The 17,308-nt window shown below is 40.3% G+C and overlaps 1 protein-coding gene across 1 annotated transcript in view; it reads right to left on the bottom strand.

Annotated features, from left to right (window-relative positions):
- The window catches only part of LOC110068325 (periodic tryptophan protein 2 homolog), a 138,670-nt gene that overhangs the window by 66,615 nt on the left and 54,747 nt on the right, over positions 1–17,308 (bottom strand). Inside the window, exon 9 of the mRNA XM_089273368.1 lies at positions 16,758–16,898. Coding sequence (XP_089129494.1) covers positions 16,758–16,898 — 141 coding nt within the window. The remainder of the gene's footprint in view (positions 1–16,757; positions 16,899–17,308) is intronic.

Genomic DNA, 17,308 nt, shown 5'->3' with positions numbered 1-17,308 from the left:
TATTCCTTACATCTATTTTGTAGAAATGACGGGATTTTAATTAAGGACTGCGTTTTACTTTCACCGTTGAAATTGATTTGTCTCTTGTTCGTGTATAATTATTGTGTTATTTACGCCCAACACTTTGACATACATTTTTGTTTTTCTCAAAGGGAAATACTGCGAGTTCGAACATGAAACTTGGCATGGTATATGTTTAATAATGGTATTTTAAGGCTGTAAAGTAAAATAATCGGAAAGTGAGGTACCAGATGCATTTTGATGCTGTTAAACATGACCTATATTTTGCCGTTATTTTTCACACGCTTCATAGGTGTTTTTAAAATGATTCGGAAAACCACTATATCGACATCTCTGAGATAAGTTTAAAACGAGGAATAAATTACAGTGGTTGTTCCACATTTGTGTGAAGTTTGAAGTCAATTGAAATTATTTTAAGACTTTAGCAGCGCTTCGTCCTCGCACCTTACTTCTGTCATTTTATTACACGAAAAACCGCACTTTGACTGCGCTATCAAATTTTTGCGAATTTCTGAAAAATAAAAATTTGCTGGAACCTTTAAATATGATATTTAGAATTAGGTCACCTAAGGGTATCTTTGGGCAAAATGTGAGCGATTTGCCAAATGGGTCGTTGACCGGCATTTCTCGATCCTAACAGTCATCCATTCTTAAAGCTACCCCAAACGGAACTGCTCTTTTGCAGTGTGAGGGGTGTGAACTCAAAAAAGGTAGATAGAGGTGGCTATCGGTGGGTTTAGCATAAACATCAGTGCTAATAAACCCGTCACGAAAATGCAACGTGAGATCAAGGACATTGAAATGACTGTCAGAGTAAACTAATTCGAATTTGATAGTAGGATACAACCATTAATATAATCAGTGAATTCCAGTAATTTAGGTAAACCCTGGGTCCAAATGTCAAAAATATCATCCCTGTATCTCCACCAAAGCATAGGTTTCAAGCTACCTCCAAATTTGGCTTTCTCATCGATGATACCCATCGCTAAATCTGCATAACTGCAGGCCTTTTTTCGGTCCCATGGCCGTGCCATGTTTTTGAACAAAACTCTGACCAGAAAACTGGCAATTGTTTACCCTGAGAACAAATTTCAATGGCTTCAACTAAGCAATCAGTGGAAGGAATGTTAACAGATCTTGAATTAAGTGCCCTTCTAACTGCTGAAATACCTAGATTGTTGTCAATGTTCGGAAACATTGAGACTACATCCCAAGACACAAGTAGGGACCCCTCAGAGAATGGGCCTTTTGCATTCAAATCTTCTAATTTGTTAATAAAATCCGTAGAATCCTTAACAAAAGATGGAAGACTCTGTAAAAGAGGTTTGAGGTAGAATTCTGTAAAAGCAGAGAGCCGTTCGATTGGTATTTCAGCAGTTAGAAGGGCACTTAATTCAAGATCTGTTAACATTCCTTCCACTGATTGCTTAGTTGAAGCCATTGAAATTTGTCTCAGGGTAAATAATTGCCAGTTTTCTGGTCAGAGTTTTGTTCAAAAACACGGCACAGCCATGGGACCGAAAAAAGGCCTGCAGTTATGCAGATTTAGCAATGGGTATCATCGATGAGAAAGCCAAATTTGGAGGTAGCTTGAAACCTATGCTTTGGTGGAGATACAGGGATGATATTTTTGACATTTGGACCCAGGGTTTACCTAAATTACTGGAATTCACTGATTATATTAATGGTTTGTATCCTACTATCAAATTTGAATTGGTTTACTCTGACAGTCATTTGAATGTCCTTGATCTCACGTTGCATTTTCATGACGGGTTTATTAGCACTGATGTTTATGCTAAACCCACCGATAGCCTCCTCGAATCAAGAATCAAATGCAACTGTTCTACTGACGATTTTCTACAAAATAGATGTAGGGAATACAAAGGGTATTTGAAATCGCAAAATCATCCCGCGGAGCTTGTTGATAAACAGTTTGACAAAGCTCTTAGTATACCAAGAGCTGAACTTTTGAGGAAAAAGGTCAAGCCAGCAAAGAAAGTTTTTCCATTGGCACTCAACTACAATCCAGTTTTGCCAGATATCCAAAAAGTTATCAAAAAGCACTTTTATCTATTACAATCCTCACCAGAAGTCAAAGAAATTTTTTCATGCAAGTCGATATTTCCCGCTTATCGTAGAACCAAAAATCTTAAGGAGACGTTGGCACCATCAAAATTTCGGGTAACCTCTAGTAGAAATCAAAGAGAAGAAAACAGAGGTTGTTCAAAATCCAACAAGAAGTGCGATCTGTGTAAAAATTATTTAATTCAAGCTTCGAAATTTCAAAGTTCGGCAACTGGTCGTCAATATCCCATTCAAAAAAAGCTGTCTTGTTCATCACAAAATGTTATTTATTTAGCCACTTGTGCCAAATGCAACCTGCAATATGTAGGCTCCACCTCGACTGAATTTAAAGTAAGATTTTGTAACCACAAGTCAAACATGCTGAAGAACAAAAGAACTTGCGAATTGGCCATCCACTTTGATAACTCTGAACATGAAATTTCTCAAATCAATTTCATCATCATTGAACAAATTAGGTCTTTTGAAAATTCCTTACATCTTGAACAATTATTACTCACTAGGGAAGCTTATTGGACCGTGCAATTATTTACCCTTAATCCTCATGGTCTTAAGAAATGGCGGGAATTTAGATCAAAACACCACATTAATATTATTACTACAATTGAATAGTTGTGATTTGCCACTTTTCCAATATGATGCATTTTAATTTTATTCTGTTATCATTTTTGTTATTTGTTTATTTCTAGGTTCAAGAGCTCTTTCCAAGGATTCTGTTATGTTTGTTGTCGGCTTTTCATTCAGGGGCTTTGGAAGGGAAATTATTACTGTAGTTTAATGGCCCTTTCCTGGGATCCTGTTATGATTTTTACCTAATTACATTCATTCAGAGGCCTTCAATGGGGAACTTGTTACTTCAGAGTAAACACTACTAATTAAGTTAGATTTTTTCTCTCTAGTTTTTGTCACTCATTTGTATTCACCTTATTTGTATTCACATGTCACCCATAGTTCTGTATTTGTCTTTGATTGTCTAATCCTTTTCACCTTGCAATTTAGACCTTTGTTGTATTACGTAACCTCAATCTTAATATTTCTGCCTTGTATATAAGTCGGTGTTTCTGTAAATCGCAACCACTGTAAATAGTTTTTTAGTTTTTAACTTTTAACCTGAAGAAGGCCGAACAGCCGAAACGTTGTACATTAAACTCGTCCAGAACAGTCAAGAGTTGGTCTCTTCGCCACATCATATACTAAACTACAAATTTACGTAGAGACATTGTATCCGTTGGATCCTCTTACTGGGAGTTCATCGTTTGGTACACCATTTTTACACTGCTTATATATATATGTCTGAATTTATGAAAACCGTGTTAAAGACTTTGCACCAAAATAGCGGGGATGTTTTTAGAAAATCGGTTAGAAAATGTGCATAAATATGGCCATGTCGTACCGAGAGTGCTATCTACCTCGTGTACTCTTAACAGAGTCCATACCATGCCTATACAAGCCTTTGAAGTCGCTGCAAATGAGTCAAACGAGCCAAACAAAGCTAAATTAGAGCTTACATTGATCATTTGGTTCGCCGTGGCACTAATTTAGACAGGCTTAACCTCTGCGATTTCACCTAAATGACCTCACCATGTCTTTACTGTGGGTTAAATTAGCCAGTCACCCTAACAAGAGCATGGTAAGCAGTGGAATCGGTTATTTACCTCTATATTTCAGCCAAAAAGTAGCCGTTACATGACATTTCATCTCAATATCTGACCGGATTCGCAAAAATGTAGCCATAGAATTTGACTTGTCACTGATAATCTTGCTACAATTTTGTCCCAGAGCTAGCTTTCCACGAGGCTTATCGTAGCTCAAATAGCAGCAAATAACTCTCTTGTATGCCTTTTGAGGCCAGGAAGACTAAATTCACCGTCTTTTTGTTGAATCACGAATTGTACAATTTAATTAAGAGTGCTTTTAACATGAAATTGGAGTCTAAATCAACACGAACGTACAGATATCAAAACCGTGGCGGAGAGCCAATCTATTGCTTTCTAAAGGCCTGGGCCTGAAAAGGGGGTGGGGGGGGGGGGGGGTGGTCGATCAATGATGAAAAAAATACCTAAATAAATGAAACATGTGGCCGGGAGTTTCTACATTCCATGCTAGGTAAGATTTACAAGTTGCTGTCATAGCGAAAGCAGAAAAAAAAAAAAAATGAAAAAAACAACTAACTCAAAAAACACTTGATTCAGTCTTTAACACCGTTTTCATAAATCCAGACATATATATATATGTCTGGATTTATGAAAACGGTGTTAAAGACTGAATCAAGTGTTTTTTGAGTTAGTTGTTTATATATATATATATATATATATATATATATATATATATATATATATATATATATATATATATATATATATATAGGGCCATGAAATACTAAGTTAAAAGCTGTTCAAAAATATAAAGGAGAACCTAAATATCGTTTAATTAAATTACCTGTTAAAACAAAAGTTCAAAGGAGAGATCAGGAAGTTATAATGACTGGAGACTTTGTGCCACTTCTGTTGGAAAGCGTTTTCTGTTCCCGTAATAATAATTAAAACATGTTTTTCTACTTTTAAATTGCATCTAACCTGATTAACATATTCTATCGAGGATGGTTGAATATTCTTGTACTTACAAGAGTAAATGTAAAATCTACCAAGTAGTAAACAATGATTGAATAACAAGGCACTTTTCTCTCCTTTGAGACCTAAACATTGGCAAAAAGTTAAAACTTGTGAGGCTTGTATTAAATCAACAGAGACGAAAAATTGTTGAACGCTATTCCAAAAGGCTTCAGTGATCGGACATTCCCAGAAAAGATGAAGTAATGTTTCTTGTGCTGTTTGACAAAAACAACAAAGATTTGATTCCGAAAATTTAATTTTAAATAGAAAAGAGTTTGTAGCTATTCTCCTGTGTAGAAATTTGAACTGGAAGTTCCTTAATTTCGTGCTTAATGTACATATCCTAGGTAGTAAATAAATTGACTCCTAGTTCAAACTTTCCACATCGTCGAGTTCACAGTCTCTAATCCATTTCTTTTGGCTTTTTTCTGGGTGAGTACATTTTTTGGTGATGAGGATTTGGTAAGCTGCCTGACTTGGTTTGTTGGACGAGTTTAACTTAAGCAGTACATTTTCTAGAATTTTTTCACCTGGCAATGTCAATTTCAGAGATCTTGTAGCACTCCTGATGGCCAAGGTTACTCCACGAAATTCATGGAATGAAACTGGAAAACAAATAACTTATCTTTGAAACAACTGTACGATATTATTCTTGAATCACTTGTCATCAGATTGTTAATTTTCATCACCCCTGCATTAGCCCAGTGTTTATAAAATATAGTCTTACCTGCGATTCTGATCATTGAGTTATTCCAAATATGACCAGCACTGAAATTTGCTTGAGAGGCAAAGGAATCCCTATAATTTAAGTCCGTCCACAGTTCAATAAGTTCCTGGATGAAATCATCTTTCACATCTTTTGGTGCCAAATTACCGAGAAAAACTAATTTCCCGCCTACCTTAGATAAATGAAAATCGAAAAGCACTTCCATTTTGATTTGCAGTCGTTTGAAATATACTTAGGTATCCATGAAATTTTCAAGGCTTTATTAAATTATATTATGTCTAGCATGTTCTGTCCTCCATCTTGGTAATCTGCTATCATTTCAGTCCGCTTAATTTTGTTGCCCTTGTTATACCAAAGAAATTTAAAAAGATTGTTTGTTTCTTTGAGCGATTTTGAACATGACGTTGTTGATGACAGAATATAAACAAATTGTGATGGTACTAGAGCCTTAATAACTGCGATTCTACCAATTAAAGTTAATCTCTTGTTTCTCCAATTATTTAAGATATCCTCTACCTTATGAACCTTCCCTTCGTAATTCTCCTTCTTACTTTCTTCACAATCAATGCAGAACCAAACACCTAAAGCCTTAACCTTGCCATCTGCCCATTTAAGATTTTTTTCAGAGCAAATAATCTGGTTTGATCCTTTCTTGGAGCCGATCCAAAGAGCTTCAGTTTTTTCACAATTTACTCGCAAGCCCGAAACCTCACCGAATTTTTCCAATATACATGTAGTAAAGGAGCGCTCAAGCGATTTTGGAGTGCCATCTAAAATCAGAGTGGTGTCACCTGCATATTGACTGAGCTTACATTCGGTGCTTCCCACTGTGATTCCTTTAACCTCATTATCTTTACAGATGATAGTGGCTAACACCTCTGTGGACAATATAAAAATGTAAGGTGATAGCAGACACTCCTGCCTAACACCTCGACTTAATTCAAAGAAACCCGCTGACCAGCTGTTATTTATAACACAGCTTTGAATATCACAGTAAAACAAATTGATCCACTTAATTAGAGAAGAGCCAAAACCAAAATGATGGAGTGTTTCCTCAACAAATGCCCATTCAATAGTATCGAAGGCTTTCTCAAAGTCAACAAACAGAAGTAACCCAGAAATATTCTGTGATTCTGTGTATGAGATGACATTGTTAATCAAGCAAATGTTTTCTGCAATAGATCATCCTTTCAAGAAATAGTGCGGTACGGCGTGTAATCCCGTAGGACTTTCATGCCGAAATTGATTTTTTCACTGTTTTGCACTTATTTTGGGCCGAACAATAAGAATCCGATGGGGTTCAAATTTTCCGATCCCGTCTTCCCATGTTTCTGGCTACTCTAAGGGTTTAATTTATGCTAATTTATGCTAATTAGATGCAAAAAAGTCTTGCGAATATCTTTGCTCTTAGATTCAAGATACAGAGACCAAACGTTGTATGAAGCTTACTCTTGATGACGTACATCGTATGACTTAACTTTGTTACCATGGCAACCAGCGATGACGTCAGGTTTAACTACCTGCTATTTTGGTGGCGGCCATCTTGGATCCACCATCTTGGATTTTCGAACTCTCATTTTTCTAAAGCAAAACAGTGAATTTTAAATAAACTTTAACTAACGAATGATTTCCATTATGAGCGATGTCCAGTTAAGTGCAGATCTTTCTTTTATTTTCCTTTTTTGCTAAACGCATGTACTCTTTCAGTTTCTCATGGGAAAATATCATTGACTTTCGTTAGTCCCATAGTAACAATGCAGACGTTTTTAGTCTTCTTTCTGTTATGTATAATACTAATCTACAGTTCCGTTAAAAGTGTTCGTGCATAAAATGTGACTTAAGTTCTTATGCACTAAGACCATCCTCGTCATCAACTCGTGTGCCGTCTGCGAATGGATTTGTACAGGTTTTTCCACCACATTAACAAAGAGGAGTGCATGGAGTTCTGTTCTTGAAACAGCTACAGAGTCCCCCGCAGTCTGACTTGCAGCTGCATTTGGTAAGCTCAATGACAGCTTGGGGTGCAGGGAGAGACAAGCATATAATGGGCACGTATGCTCCTTAGTTTTCGCTCCAGCCATTCTCTTTAATGTGGGGAAGATCTGGGCAGCTGGTGGTATAGGATTTGTGACGCATGGCTATGAAGTTTGCGCGCTTGATGGCATCATCTCACCTTCCAAGTTACTGAGTCAAAAGAGCTCCCATCGAAGTTCAGGAAGGGTGGTAGGTCCCGCTTTGCAGTACACTTGGCAGACAAATTTCTCTAGGTCTTTAACTTGAGTTGGCAGTTCTCCGTTGGCTAACTGGTTTTGGATAAGACCCTCACCAAGCTCTCTGAAACAGTCGATCGCGAGATGGTCGTTATCGAGTGTCATGTAAGCTTTCACCCAGGAATTCTTCTCTCTCCAGTCGGATCCGATGAAGTGGTGCAATCTAATCAGACCTTGACACTTGTGTATTCCAATCGCTTGAACTCACTGAGTAACATCAATCTCTCTGTAGTTTGCACCCTTGCCTGTCAAAAATTCAGGCTATTCAGGTTTCCATGACGTCCCCTAGAAACCAAGATGAGTAGCAGGACTAATACGTCAGTGTCCGGAGAGGATACACAAATCTCTTGCGACAAATGCTCATCTAGTGGACACAACACCTGGTTAGGGATCAGCAGGTGTTGCGTTCACTAGATGAGCGCAACAAAATCAAACTACATTTGATTTTGTTATTGTAAACCATGACCAGCTTGATGATTGTGTTGCTGGAGAAGCGCGCTAATAATCCATTGGCGAACAAAGTGACCAGTCTCAGCTTTTTCATAGCGTCTCATAAGGAGTGCTTAGAAGATTGCGACAGTTTGTCTTCAACCAATGCTTCAAACTGCTTTCGGCCCTTCTCTGCGTAGCACAGGATATCTTCCTTTGCTTTTTCAGGCACAAGAGCTGACGACAACACACTCTTCAAGGGAGACTCGACTGTAAATGAGTTGCCTTCGCAGTGCAGCTCTATCGACTGGCAGAGTTTCATGGCGTTTTTTCGCGTTCTTACAGCAACATCCCAAGAGAGCTGATAGTGCTCGTTCCGCTCAGAAGCCTCGGACGCGTTTTATTGCTTTACCATATGGTAGAGATGCAGTGACGTGACAAGAAGGTGATCTAGGGCGGCTTCGTCTTGACTTAACCCGAACATACCTCCATGGTGCTTTAACACTTTGATCTCCTGTTCTAGCATCTGATCTGTGAACAACCTCGTGAACGGGATCTCTGACTTCGCTCAATAAAATCCTCGGACTTCAATGCCTCATATGTCATAAGGTCCTCATGCTCGAGTGCGTTCATCTGCGCGAGGTGGACTGGCATTAGCCGAGCGCAGTTGAGGAGATCGTGCGCGAAGAAGTACTTTATCAGGCATTCCATCGCTATCAGGTAGCCTTCCCAGTCCCCAGAGCGGCAAGCATGGATGAGCTGTAACAGGTTGTGCAATTACTTGAGGTACTCTATCATAAATCGCCCAAGATTTCAAGTCCTTGTTCTTCACGGTCTTGTGGTTTGACCTTTTCAGAGTACCAGGGCTGGATATTGTCACAGATGTTAACCATTTCTGGACTACGCTCGTGGAGGGCCTCTTTAAAGGATACGAAGATACGAATAGAGTGTTTCATTTTATCCAGATGTTCACCATTCTCTGCGTTAGCCTTGCCTAAATAATTTCCATCACAAACTTGCCATCGGGAGGAAAAAACTAAACTTCATTATGCCCATCACTGTGCTTCCTGCGCTCGAGATTTCGAATTGGCAAATGTGAAATGCCACGTCTAAATCAAATGCCGCATGTTTTTAATTCGAAGCGACTCGAATTGGTATATGATTCGGCGCATATGTAATTCGACATCCAAACCAGGCCTAAGTGAAATAAAAAAAAAAAAAAAAAACAGCTGTAAAACTCCAAACTCTAGGCATGTTTCGCAATTTTAAGTCCTGAAAAGAAACTTGTCAGTTCGCGCAGCACATGCTATCATTCGTTACTTAAGGTGCGTTTCTTTGTTAAGATCATTCCGCAGTATTGCACTGCGCATCCCTAGTGCGCATAATTTCACACGTGATTAGCGCGCGCATTACAAAATGACGGCTTTTTCTTTACGGCTGGACTTCGCCATAGAGGTAAATTGTCATTTCCTTGAAAACGAGTACGATGACCTATCATTTTTTTTTCTGTTGTTTTGAATTGAATAATAAATTTCTCTGTGTAAAATAAATATGAACCAATTCTCAGTGTAGAACAAGAAACAATCGTCGGAAACGTGAATTTAGCAAGCAATTGTGACTATAATCATGGTGCTATTATAAGGATTTATTGGGTACAAACAAGGTACTGTTGCTTCTAAACAAACATCGGGACCCCTCATTTTTATTTCAAAATTTAAGTTCCTATAATATAAACAATCAATAGGCAAAGTTTGACAAAAATCTCAGTGCAGGTTCTATTTCAGCGGAATGACCTTATAAAACAACCAAGATTGGACTGTTAAATCCGAAAACTAATTTTGCGTTTCTTTACTAAACAGATCAATCCGAGATCACTCAGATCATGGTGCGTCAAAGGAACCGAAAAATCCTTGCCCAGAGTGGATTCTTCGGTTCCTTGATCCGAGGGATCTTGGATTAATCTGTTTAGAAAAGAAACGCAAAATCCGTTTTCGGATTTAAGAATCCAATCTTGGATTTTCTTAAAGAAACGCACCCTAAAAGTTTATTAACAATGCACTGTTTTCCTTTAGAAGTATGAGAGTTTGAAAATCAAAGATGGTGGATCCAAGATGGCCAAAATAGTTGGTAGTTAATCCTGACGTCATCGCTGGTTGCCATGGTAACCAATCTAAGTCATACGACGACCGTCAAGAGCAAGCTTTGTGTAAAGTTTGGTCCCTGTACCTTGAATCTAAGAGCAAAGACATTCGCAAAACTTATTTTTGCATCTAATTAGCATACATTAGCATAAATTTAGTCCTTGAGAAGCCAGAAACACGGGAAGACGGAATCTGAAAATTTGAACCTCATCGGATTCTTACTATTCGACCCAAAATTAGTGCAAAATAGCGAAAAATTCAATTTCGGCACGAAAGTCCTACGGGAGCGATTTTTCGGACATACCGGACCGCACTAAAATCTGTTTGGTCGTTGTCTACTAAATTTTGCAAAACAGCCTCGAGACGTGAAGCAATCGCCTTGGATGCAATTTTGTAGTCACAGTTTAATAAAGTTATGGGTCTCCAGTTTTTCAGTTCTTGTAGTGCCTTGTCTTTCTTTGGGATCAATGAAATGATGCCTCTTCTTTGGGTTAAAGCAAGCTTACCCTTCTGATGGCTTTTGTTAAGACAACATAGAAGAAAAGGAGAGACATCCTTCCAAAAAACTTTATAAAATTCGGCAGGAAGGCCGTCCATTCCGGGTGATTTACCGAGTTCCATTATTTTTAGTACCTCTGAGCATTCTTTTTCAGTCAATAGTCCTTTGCATTTTTGCATATCAACATCATTAAGTGAAGGGTGTTCCTGTAATATTTAGGCTTCAAAGCAAGGATTTATTCCGCATGCAAGACATACAACTCAAGAAGTGAACAAGATGGCGGATCACGAAAAGCACCTGGACCCAAGATGCAACGGGGTCTTATAACTAGAAAACCGGAAGTCTGATGTAATGAACAACTAATCCAACATCTCCCCACAAAGTTTCAGTGCTAACTCTGTGCACACAGTTCGGTAAACTCAACAATAATGTAACAATGTTCAAGGCAAGTTCGCTTTGTTAAATGTTCACAGATCTAGCTGTTGTGGCGGTTTTACTACTCGTCCTGAGTGTGTAACACGCTCCATAAGAGAGTTCCCAGTGTTCGGATGGCCTTCTTGGGTTGACACAGCTGTTGTGGATCCGGCAGGTGTTGAAGGTTCAGCCGGTAGATTCTCTCGCACATGGGTAGAAACCTTTGGAGGTGTTTGGTCCACGGGCAGTGCATGATCGCGAGGTGCCACAGTTAGGCCATCAGAGGGAGAGGCTGGCTTCGAACTGGTTGGAACTAGAGCAGACCGATTACGTCGCAATGTGCTCATGTCGGTCTTCACCAAATAGGATCTCGGTAGCTTGGTGGCTCCAATGATCTGACCCTCCCGGTTCTGGTCGCGCACCCAAACTTGCTCGCCAGTGGTGAGTGGAGGGAGGGCACGGGCTTGGTGTTGTTTGTCATGATAAATCTGTTGCTTTGACCTGTATTTGTCCTCTCTCAGTTGCACTCTTTGCCTGTCGGTATCTTGCACATTTGGTTTGAGGACACTGGGCATGGCAGGAACCTTGGTTCGCAGATGGCGCCCCATTAGTAACTCGCTGGGTGAAAACCCATTTTGCAAAGGTGTAGATCGGTAAGCAAGGAGGGCTGGATACGGGTCTTCATTCTTGCGGAGCAGTGCTTTGACCGTATGGACTGCCCTTTCAACTTCCCCATCGGCTCTTGGGTATTTAGGTGAGCTGGTCACATGAACAAAATCGTACTCAGTGGCAAACAGCCGAAAGGCATCAGAGCTGCATTGTGGGCCGTTATCTGATACAATGATGTCAGGTATGCCATGTGTGGAAAATAGTTCTTTCAGGATTAAAATGACTCTGGCAGATGATTGGTCATTCAGTTTCTTGATCTCAAACCATCTTGAATAGTAATCAACGACAATCAAGTAGACCTTTCCTTGGAGTTCAAAGAGGTCGGCAGCTAGCCTTTCCCATGGACGTAAAGGGAAGGAGGTTGACATGAGTGGTTCTTTGAGCTCAGGGCGATCTTTGGCACAGGTGCTACAATTTTCCACCATGTTTTCAATCTGCGTAGAGAGCCCTGGCCACCATACAGAGGTTCGGGCTCTAGCTCGGCACTTGGTTATACCAAGGTGACCAGCATGAATGCAGCCAAGTATCTCCAGTCTCATGGACCTGGGAATCACTATGCGCTCGTCACAGAGAAGCAAGTCATCAACAATGCTGAAATGGGCCCTGTTTTCCCAGTAGGGACGTAGTAAGGGTTGGTGAGGCATGTATGCTGGCCATCCTTGACTACAATAGTTCCTGATTTGAGCGCATTCTTCGTCAGCGATCTGTGCCTCTCGTATCTGTGACAGGCGCTGTGTAGTCGCTGGGAGTGTGAACACTGTCTGGGCTGCAAAGCTCTCTAACTCGTCTACAAACTGCTCGTCTTTTTCTCTGGGACTTTCTGTAGGTACACGGGAGAGTGCGTCAGCTGTTAGCTGGTGTTTCCCAGGCACATATTGGACAGTGACGCTGAATCTCATTAACCTAAGGCGAAACCGCTGGATACGCGGTGGTGTCTTGGAAAGCTCAGTGGTGTTGAAGAGGGTTTGAAGAGGCTTGTGGTCAGTTTCTAGGACAAAATTCATGCCCACAACATATTCACTAAACTTCTCACAGCCCAAACTCCTGCTAGTGCTTCTTTCTCTATGACAGCATAGCGTTTCTCAGCATCACTGCGTGATCGTGATGCATAGCTGATGGATCTACGATTCCTGTCATCTTGTACCTGGAGGAGGACTGCACTAATGCCGTTTAAGGAGGCATCAGCTGCGATGATGGTTGTTCAACTTGGGTCATAACATGCTAAAACTTCAGCTGATGTGAGGGCCGTTTTAATCTGTTCGCAGGCTCTCTGCTGGGGGCTGTCCACAGCCATGTGGTGTCTTTGCATAACAACTGACGCCGGGGTTCGTTCATCTCGGCTAGTTGGGGAGTGAATTTCCCCAAATGGTTCACCATCCCCATAAAGCGTTGCAGGTCCTTCACACTTTGGGGAGGTGGAAATTCTGATATGGCTTTCGTCTTCATTGGGTCTGCATGTATTCCCTGTTCGTCAATAATGGAACCTAGGAATTTCACAGAGGTCTTGAAAAACTGGCATTTCTCAATGTTGAGGGTTATGCCAGCCTCTTGTAGACAATGCAGTGTAGCTCTGATGCGTCTGTCGTGTTCTTCTTGATCAGCTCCATGGACTAGAATGTCATCCATTTGGCAAATTACGCCCTCTACATCTTTAAGGATTTCGGACATTGTACGCTGGAAAATCTCTGGCGCAGAGCTTATGCCGAACGGAAGGCGGTTGAAGCAGTAGCGGCCAAATGGTGTTACAAATGTAGTCAGCAGTTTTGACTCTTCATCAGGGGGAAGCTGCCAAAACCCACTATTTGCATCGAGTTTGGAGAAGAAGCGACCTTTTCCCAGCTTGGCAAGACTCTCATCGACTGATGGCATTGGATGGATTTCTCGCTGGACCGCCTTGTTTAACTGGGTTAGATCTACACAGAGTTGGACGTTGCCATTAGGTTTGGGGACTGGGACGAGAGCAGAGCACCAAGTAGTTGGGGCTGTTACTGGTGAGATGACTCCCTGTTGAAGCATAGAGTCTAATTCTTGTTTGACCTTTGGCAATAGCGGATAAGAGATTTTCCTTGGCATGTAAATGCAATGTGGCTTTGCGTCAGGTTGCAGCGTTATGCGGACTTCAGTCTTCACCTTTCCCAGGCCACTGAACAGTGAGGGGAATTCGGTTTTGAAATCAGCATTTTGTGGAGTGACTTCACCAATCTCGTCATCTGTACGAGTGATTAGCCCCAATGCAACACAAGCTTTTCTGCTTAGCAGTGGACATGTCTGGTCTGGTATGACATAGACTGGTTCAGTAACTTTTCTCTGGCGGTATGCGAGGTTAGCTTGAAACATGCCAATGACTGGGATTTGAATATTTCCAGGGCCTCGTAAGGTTTGTTTCGGTTTGGCAAACTTCTGATCTTTCAGCCACGAGGTATGTGCACCAATGACTGTGACTGCGACACCGGTATCCAGCTTGAAGCGAGTACTGTGGCCATTAATCCCGAGTTGGGCAGTCCAACCCCCCCCTTGTGGTTTGAACTTCTCCAAGAAATAGAACCTCATCTCCCTCTTCCTGCTCTTCCTCATCTTCGAGCTCGTATACTTTCTTTGTTGGGGAGGCAGGGCTGCGACAAACATTTTGAAAGTGTCCCTTTTTTACATTTGTTACAGGTAGCATCTTTAGTCGGGCAAACTTGGCGCTGGTGTCTTTCGCGGCCACACCATCCACAACTTTGGGCATGTTTGGGAGTTTCTTTGTTCGCAACTTTTTTATTTCCAGACTTTCCTGAGTTAATAGATTCAACTGAAGCTGGTTTGTTGTCCTCACGGACAAGATCATGGTTTTGTGCTCTAGATTGTGCCTGACGACTCATTTGAACGGCTTGTGTGAGTGTAAGAGAAGCTTTTGATTGAAGTCGATCGGAAAGTGAATCATCAAGTACCCCCACTACAATTCGGTCTCAAATTAAGCTATCCTTTAACACACCATAGTCACAATTATCTGCTAATCTGTATAGATCCTGGATGAATGTGTCGACTGATTCTCCCGCTATTTGGGACCTTTTGTTAAAATGTGCTCTCTCCACGATTACATTTCGCCATTCAGCAAAATGGTCGTTTAATGATTTCTTGATCGCCTCGTAGGAGACAGTTCCTTCGTCTAATTGAAGCGTTTGAAGAATATCGTCGGCACTGTCACCCATTGCATAAAGGAGAGTACTGACCTGCTCCGTTTGTGGTTTATTGTTGAGCCCTGATGCTACTCTGTACCTGTCGAATCGGCGAAGCCACTTTGGCCATGCATCTGCTGCTTGTGGGCTGTTTGCCTCTTCGAACTTTCCGGGGAGAGGAATTTGTGTGGTCGTTTGGGCCTGATTAATCGTCTCCAATGCTGATGGACTAGATTCGTCGCCTCCTGGCATTGTTTAATGTTGAGGGTTTCCAGCTACTGCTGCCACCATGTAATATTTAGGCTTCAAAGCAAGGATTTATTCCGCATGCAAGACATACAACTCAAGAAGTGAACAAGATGGCGGATCACGAAAAGCACCTGGACCCAAGATGCAACAGGGTCTTATAACTAGAAAACCGGAAGTCTGATGTAATGAACAACTAATCCAACAGTTCCTGGCCGAGTTGTCAGAACATGATGTCACCATGGGTTTTTTAGAGGTGTAAAGCCGACTATAAAAAGAATTGCATTCTTTTAAAATATCTGAGTCGTTTGTAGCATATGAACTGTTGCTCGTCTTAATCTGCGTTATTGTTTTCCTCTTAAAGTGTCTATTTTCTAAATCCAAGAAATATTTGCTATTTTTCTCACCTTCGTTGTACCATCTGACGTTAGATCTAATTATGGCCCCTTTTGTTTTTTACTGTATAATGTTTTCCAATTCATTTTTCTTGCACCTTATTTGTTCCTCAAGGACATCTTTATTATTTACACCCTGTTCTAATTGCTCTTCTACGGTGGCTAGTGCACTTTCAATATTGGTCTCTTCATTTTTCATCTTCTTCATTTTGACTTTGGAATATTTCATGGAGGCATCTCTAATTTTAAGTTTTATCATTTCCCACAGTAACACTTCATCAACTTCTTCATTATTTTGGTACTCACTGGCTGGCCTAAAATCTAGCTTTAAAGTTCCCACTTCAGCCACGCCCAATGACCGTGAGTCAGTGCAAAAAAAGAGTCTGGGTTTCTGAATGGGTCGTGACATCAAGTCAGGAATTACCAAATCCTGCTAGTTGAGGTCACTGTTGTTTCAGTAGTGGTGAGGAGTTTTTGTCAACAAAACACAAACAAACTGAGGTTGGTGAAACAATGCGGTTGTCAGGCAAGCAAAATAAAAGCATGAAGCTTTGAGACGTTCCTGAAGTGACGTCATTCATCACCAATCTTTCATTGCACGGTCAACTTCATTAGGTGTGGCCGAAGTGGGAAATTTAAAGCTTGATTTCACGGCAAAAAAAGCATCGGAATTCATTTTTTTGCTTTGAATACATTTTTAGATGTTATAGAGATACCAAAACCACAAAAACCCTGTAGGCCGTATGGATACTTTAAAGCAAAGTATAATTTTCAATATTATGACTCAGAGAAAATTACTTCATTGTGATTGGATAATTCTTAATTATTGCAGTCCAAATTAATGCGTATGCATTCCCAATTTTTTCAGCCATATAATAAATGAGCAATTCAGGATTTACACTACTTGTGATATTTGAAAACTCTTTCAAATGGCACTCGCCTAAAGATTCACACAAATTTGAGAGAATTTTCAAATATCACTTGTAATGGCACATGTACTTTGACAATGTTATGATGAAATTAATGATCAATAACAGGACAGACGCATTATGAACTGAGTCAACGTCAATTTGTTAAATTTCATCATAAAATACCTTAAAGTGTGAATAAGAATAAAATCTGGTACTTCATGCAGTGAGAACAGACCAGTTGAAAATCCGGCAATCAGAAGGTGAGATGATTTGTGGAAAGCAGTGGTGGTTAGTTCAGCAGAGCCATCTTGGTTGTAGTAGTGCCTACAATTAAGACAAAATTAAGAAAGTTAAGAGAGAGAGATGAAAATCACCGCAGGAAGTGTCTCTACACTTCTCAAACTCATTAATAATTCATCAAGTTTAAACAAAGTAAATCATGACCATGACGGTGTTTGGATATATGATCCTAATTAGCATAGATTTTTATGATTTTAATTCTCCGTTTTCTTCTTAGTTTTAGTTTCGATTGAGAAGATATATCAAACACTCAAGACAGTGTGGGTGACCACATTTCCAAACACCTCGAAGTTCATCAAAAATACTCCCCTATGAGTTGTATTTTCAACTCTCTTCTCGGTGTTTGGAAATGTGGCCAAACAAGGTCATTCGTGTTTGAAATATTACTTCCCAGTACAGGAAGACTTTGTGATACTGGTGCAAATGTTCTACCA

This window comes from Orbicella faveolata, unplaced genomic scaffold (assembly GCF_042242905.1).
Source record: "Orbicella faveolata isolate gen_17 unplaced genomic scaffold, um_ofav_v1 contig_35, whole genome shotgun sequence".
Classification (NCBI taxonomy): Eukaryota; Metazoa; Cnidaria; class Anthozoa; order Scleractinia; family Merulinidae; genus Orbicella; species Orbicella faveolata.
Note: the sequence above shows the minus strand (reverse complement) of the source record. Positions and strands in the feature narration are given on the sequence as shown.